This window comes from Plecotus auritus (assembly GCF_963455305.1).
Source record: "Plecotus auritus genome assembly, chromosome: 5".
Classification (NCBI taxonomy): domain Eukaryota; kingdom Metazoa; phylum Chordata; class Mammalia; order Chiroptera; family Vespertilionidae; genus Plecotus; species Plecotus auritus.
The window spans coordinates 179,355,873-179,361,872 of record NC_137776.1 but is presented as its reverse complement, the minus strand read 5'-3'; the positions used below and the strand labels follow the sequence as shown (position 1 = coordinate 179,361,872).

General features: G+C 53.6%; 1 protein-coding gene across 2 annotated transcripts in view; it reads right to left on the bottom strand.

Moving 5' to 3' along the window:
• Positions 1-2,063: 2,063 nt before the first annotated feature.
• Positions 2,064-6,000, bottom strand: part of MVB12B (multivesicular body subunit 12B) — a 159,091-nt gene continuing 155,154 nt past the window's right edge. Inside the window, exon 10 of one of the 2 annotated variants that reach the window (XM_080668686.1) lies at positions 2,064-2,680. In XM_080668686.1, the coding sequence (XP_080524812.1) occupies positions 2,537-2,680 (144 nt within the window). In that variant the 3' untranslated portion in view covers positions 2,064-2,536. The remainder of the gene's footprint in view (positions 2,681-6,000) is intronic. The other variant, XM_080668688.1, reaches the window with a different exon arrangement.

Below are 6,000 nucleotides of genomic sequence, written 5' to 3'. Positions count from 1 at the left end.
GTGTAAATGTACTTAATGCCCCCGAAACCTACACTTAAAATGGTTACGAGGGTCAGTTTCACACGATGGGTATTTTACCGGGTCTGGGTGCCGGGGACCGGTCGCCGTGTGAGACCCCGTTTCAGAGGGATGGTGCCCCCTCGTCGGGTGAAGCGCTGCCCGGCGGCTCGCTGGGAAAGCTGGCATCTGGTCAGTCACAGGGAGTGACCGACGGAGCCCAGGACACTTGGGGACGTCAGCCCCAGGACCTGGTGCTGGACAGGCTGTGGCCCGGGACGAAGCTGAGGCATTTCGTCCAAGGAAAGGACTTGACGAAAATTTGTTTTATGAAACCCGCATTTTGGCCTATTTTCACATTTTAGTTTGTCAGAAGGCAGAGTAATAAACGTTCAACATGTTGTTTATCAGGATGCACGGGTGACTTCTTTATGATGACGATTTTATTTTAAAGTTCGTCACGGCGTCACTGCAGAAAGGGGTGGGGAATCCAGAAGAGAAGGGGGAGAGATTTTATGGTTCATCCCCGCAGAACTATTGGGAGAGTAATTTTTATTAAAACAACCAAACAGAAGGGGCAGCCCAGGCCCAAAGCTCCTGACCGTGGCACATTGGGGAGGGTTAGCGTGGGGTGCGGGCCGTCCTGCCCCCCCCCCCCGCCCCCGCCTCAACCCCATGCCGCCCCTGGTGGCTGCCTGCCTGCTGTGGGTGTCGCTGGCCGCGCGGGCCCCAGCTTGCTGAGCCCTCGGCGGGGTGGCGGCTCCACAGTCTGTTCCCGGCTGATAGCCACATCACTGGTTTGTGGTTGTACATGGAGGGAGACCCAGGGACCAAGAGTCCCTGTGCCAGGCCCCCCTTCCTGCAAAAACACCCGCCACAAAAGTGACCGTAGGCAGAGAGGGACCAATGGCATGACCACCAGTGGATGGAGCAAAGGGCCAGGTTCCAGCCCCTTATGAGCTGAGGGTGGTGGGACCCAGGGGGACCCTGGGAGCTGCCCCACAGCTGGCCCTACAGTGTCCAGGCTGGGCGGGGCATCTTCCTCCCGAAGCCTCAGTTTCCTCAACTGTCAAATGAGGTGTCCACACCCTCTCTCGGGGGAGCTCCCGTGTCCTGGGTGCTCAGCCCAGGCTGGAGGCAATCAAACCCCAGGAGGGGCCCGTGTGGAGCCTTGTCTGAGGTGAGGAACCGGGGGTCAGAGAGCAGCAGGGCGGGCGGCTCTGGGCTTGGGTCCTGGGTCTGTCTGCTCGGAACCTGTGCAGGAAAGAGGATGGCTGCAAGCTCAGGATCTGGGACTGACACCGGGTCCCGGGACTGAAGAGGAAATGCAGGCCTCCGAGGAGCAGGGCGCCCCGCTCGGGGCCCAGCCGGAGGTCCTGGCCAAACGGGGATTTCCAGCTGGTTTGAGAGGAGAACAGAGACATGGCCTGGCCTGGGGTCACACAGCGGCTGGCAGAGGCCACCTGCCCCTCCCACCCGAGGCCATTGTAGGGGCACTGGGGGTCCCTGTGGCCGGGTTGGGTGGGATTAGGAGAAGGCTCTCCCCACCCCTGACTGCTCCCCCCTCGGGTTCCACCTCCTCGGCCTCCTTTGGCATGGAGGGGAGGAAGGGGTGGAAGGAAATGTCCCCCACCCCAGGGGGCCTGCTTGAGTGCCCAGGCCTGGGCCAGCGGGTTTGAACACAGATATTGGCCAAGACAGGATGACGGGGCTGGTCAGGGGCTGGTGTGAAGTCTTAGATTTGGCCCAGAAACACATCCAGTCAACCGTCCAGGGCCTGCAGTCACACCCCTGGCGTAGGAAAAGCTTTTCAGTAAGCCGAGGTGGCCAGATCTGAGAGCACAGGGTGGGGGCGTGGAGCATCCCTGTCCCCCCTCTGCACCGCTGAAGGGGGGGGCAGCCCCTGCCCCTTCTGACCCGAGGCCTCTCCAGCCGGCAGCCAGGTCCTCCAGAAGGGATAAGGATCGCATTCTTCACTTTTTAAGTCGCACAGAAGCTGTATGCATAATTAATGTGCAATAAACGTGAGCGGCTGGAAATTAACTAAATGAAAAAAAAGGAGGAATATACTTAATTGTAAAAATTTAATTTTGTTTTTATTCTTCCTCTCCCTCCGCCCCCCCGCCCTGTCCGAGGCGTTATCGTCTCGGAGCCTTCAGATCTCGCCGGAGACGGTGTTTGAAGGGCTCTCCGCCTGACCTCTTGCCGGGTAGCCAAGGACAAGATTAGTTTTAAGCTGCAGCCCAGTCAGTTACTCTCAGCAGAGGGTGGGAGAGGGCCCACGCGGGGCTGCTGCCACACAAAGGAATGCTGTCATCATCCCTCGCCACCCGGCTGGGGGGGTAGGAGCGCTTCAGGGCCTGACTTTAAGGGCTTTGAGGGATGCAATTTTAAGCGCTGCCTTTTGAGAGAACCCATCATAGTGTTTAAATTCCCAGACATGAACCCAGTAGTTAAAAAGCCAGAGGAATAAAGATACTTCCCTACATTCAAACACAGGACGTTAAGCAATCGCCTCGAAGCCCCCTTTTTTCCCCTGCTAACGCCGGGAAGGACCGGCGCTTCTTGATGAGAAGATCGGGCGCAGAGATTTCCCAGTGGAGAGACGCAGTGACATGTTCTTATTTATTGTCCCGTCTCTTAATAAAACCCGAGGGTTCGGCTTCGAGAAACAACCCATCCACTTGAAAGAGAGAAGGAAAAAAAGAGTTATTATTTTTTAAGAATAAAACACTCTATTAACAGATACTTTAAACAATGATTTATGGCCCACACATAACAACAACAATAACTTAAAATATCAAATCCCTGGAAATAAATCACCGCGATCCTATCTGCTCCCACGCCAGCTGTTTCTCTGTTTCGGCTGTCCTTCTCAGCCCTGCTCTGCATCAGCAGATCATTTAAGAAAAAAGAAAAAAAAAAAAAGGCAGAAGATTCAAGGGACAGAACCCAGAGGCATCGAGGCTGTTTGGGTGGTTCCACAGCCTCCCGGTTTGTCCCGGACAGTTCGTAAATGGCCCTTCTCCCCGTCTTCTCAAACAGGAACCAGCACAGGGTGTTCCCGTGAGCCGCTCTGATCAGATTAATTTGCAGCGAGGAAAGAGGCCGTTTGTATGGCCGCTCACACTGGCTGCCCCTCTGCCCGGGTACCTGGTCCTGTTTAAGGCGAACGGCCGTCATCCCGAGATGCCTGCTCGCCGGGACCCCGGGCAAGCCGTAAATAACCTGGTCTGTGCGGCAGATCCCGTGGGCTCCCGCGGGCCAGCTGGCGAGGTGGCTGCCGTGGGGAACAGGTGGCCCGCAGGGGCCGCGGCCGGGCGGTGGGCCGGGGCCGCGGGCGGGTTTCTGCAGCGGGCGTTCGGCAGCCACCAGCCTGGCTTCAGCCAGAGACCCCCACCCAGCGGCCGGCAGGCCCCAGTGCAGACCTTGACAGGAAACAGGTTCTGACACTGAAACTCAAGGCCTGTGGGCCGTTGTCATAGGAATGCAATATCCTCTGAGATCCCCTTATTAAAAAGCCGAGGCTTGCCGCTGCCGCCCAGGATGGAGCTCTGTTCCGTTTGTATTGATCATGGGGGTGGCAGGGGGGAGGGGAGGTGGTGGCTCATTCTCTGGCCGACAGACCCAGCGGCAGGGAGGGCGTCTGTGTTGGGTGGAGACATTTGTATTTGTTTCCACAGTGATTTGGGGGACCCTGAGCCGGAGCTGAGGTTATGTTCACGAGGTGGTGGTGGGTGATCTCTGGCTCTGAGCCGGAATTACGAATGGGGGAATGACAGTGTGCAGAACAATAGAGCCTCAGGGGCTTCAGAAACGATGCGATGTACCCGCTTCGTTCCGAGGACTTGGGGCCCAGAGAAGGGACTCGACTCACCCATGTCGCAGGTAGTGGCCCTTTTAGGAATCTGTCCTAGCTGTCCGGGTGAGAAAGGACACACAGCACAGCACTATTATAGGTTCGAAGGGAGGAAACCACCTCCATGTCTGACAAGGAGATCAGGTAAACGGCATGAAGTTGGCGTTTTTATTGGTGAAATAATGGTTGGATATTGACAATCTCATATGGTTCAACTCCATCGATGGAATGGAATGGCATGCAGTCTTTAAAGGAATGAGATGGAGAACGTGCCAAGATACATGATTAAGAGAGCAAACGGCAGAACAGCATACCTGTTACGCTCCATATGTGCGCTTAGAAAAGGCAATAGACACGGATTTGCTGGTAGAAGCCTGACTCTGGAGGGAGACGCCAGAAATCGTCCCAAGTGGCCGCCTTGGGGAGGGGAACAGGGGCCAAGGAAGGGTACGCACCCCCTCCCCTTGCAGCCTCTGTACCTTCTGAGTTGTATACTGTGTGTGTAGGGCTGATATAAAATAAGTTAATTAAAATGTTAATGAAAATGTCAACCATCGGTGAAGCGCTCACTGCTGGGGGGAAGAGCTCAGACTCTGGCCTGAGAATTCTGGGCTTCTGCTCACTTCACCTCACGGAGCCTCAGTTTTCTCACCTGTCAAGTGGGCTTGTAAGGGTGTTGACTTCATAGGGTGGAAGTGACGATTTCCCGGAGACACGAATGGGAAAGGCTCAGCATAGAGTCGCAGAGAACTCGGCCAATATTATTTTATGATAAACGATGCATACGTCATAACACCCAGAAATCCTGCTAATGACTCGTTGGGCACTTTCGCTTTCTCGGGCGACAGATTAAAAATAGCTGTGTGTGTTGAGGGTCGGGAGCTGCGACGCTGAGTGTCACTCGGGACTCCACCTGCAGGACCGTGAGCCCGCGCAGGGGCGGCCGCGCTGGGTTTACAGGGCGGCTCGGACGATGCTTTCCTGAACCGCAGCCCTGCGCACACAGGCAGGTGAACTAATGGAATTAAGCTTATTGGTTTGGTTCCTCTGGGGCCCCGTGGCGAGGGGAGAGCAGCTGGATGGATATTTTAATTAAGCTCTGACACCCAGAAGTCAAAGTCCCCGCGTGGTCCCAGGGGGCAAGGCCGTGCAGTTTGGGGTTTAATCAAGTTGGATCTCAGAGTTCAGATTTCTTCCCGGATGGAAATATGTCATTAGGCATCCCAGATTTCCACCGGAAAAAAAAATGCCCGTTGACTGTGTTTTCCCCAGAGAATGACTCCATGATTCGATTAGCCCCCTTCCCTTGACATTTTGCCCACTTTATTAACTTCTGCTTTGCTTTTGAGCAGGCAACTACTGTTTTACTTCCCTGAAGAAGCTCATAATATTATAATTCAAGTGTCAGGACAGATTAGGTTAAACGAACTGTGTAATTCCCGAAGGAAAACAAACTTCAAAACGGACGTGGCCACCTTGTAACATGTCATGGATCGCATTAGCGGTGAATGGGCGATTCCATCACCTAACGTGCTAAACTTGGCTCAAATGTTCCCCACTCCAAAGGTGAGAAATTACTTAGCTAACAAAACATTTCGTTTTCCTCCCTTTGCATTCTTCCCTTATGAGATCCTGAATGTGACATTTTCGCCAAAAAATCTCTGCGCTTATTTGTGAAAAATGTATATTAAAACCAAAGCCCATCAAATGGAAAGAAATCACAGATGGTTTTATTCACAAGCAGTAGAATTAATGGCCTCTCTTCTCTTTATAAATATTAGAAGCAGATGAGTTCATTACGATTTCACCCTAATAAAGAAAACCTGCCTGATTTTGACAAGACATCGACTTATCTAATACATCTCCTAAATAACAAAGCTACTTCCCGCCCGTAAAACACGGCTCGAAAACACCAGCTTTACCTGGACTGCTTCGAAATTAATGAAAAACACTCGAGTCCAAGGAGAGCAAAAGATGGGGGGGGGGGCGGGGGGGCGCGGGGGGGAATGGAGAGATGGAATTCAAGGGATTTTTGAAAATGTGATGGATTCTGAAAAGAGGGAGCTTTGAAATGTTTACTTTGCGGTGGTTGGAAATTTTTACATCTTTCAACAAAGCGGGCAGAGAAGTGAAACCATCTGAAA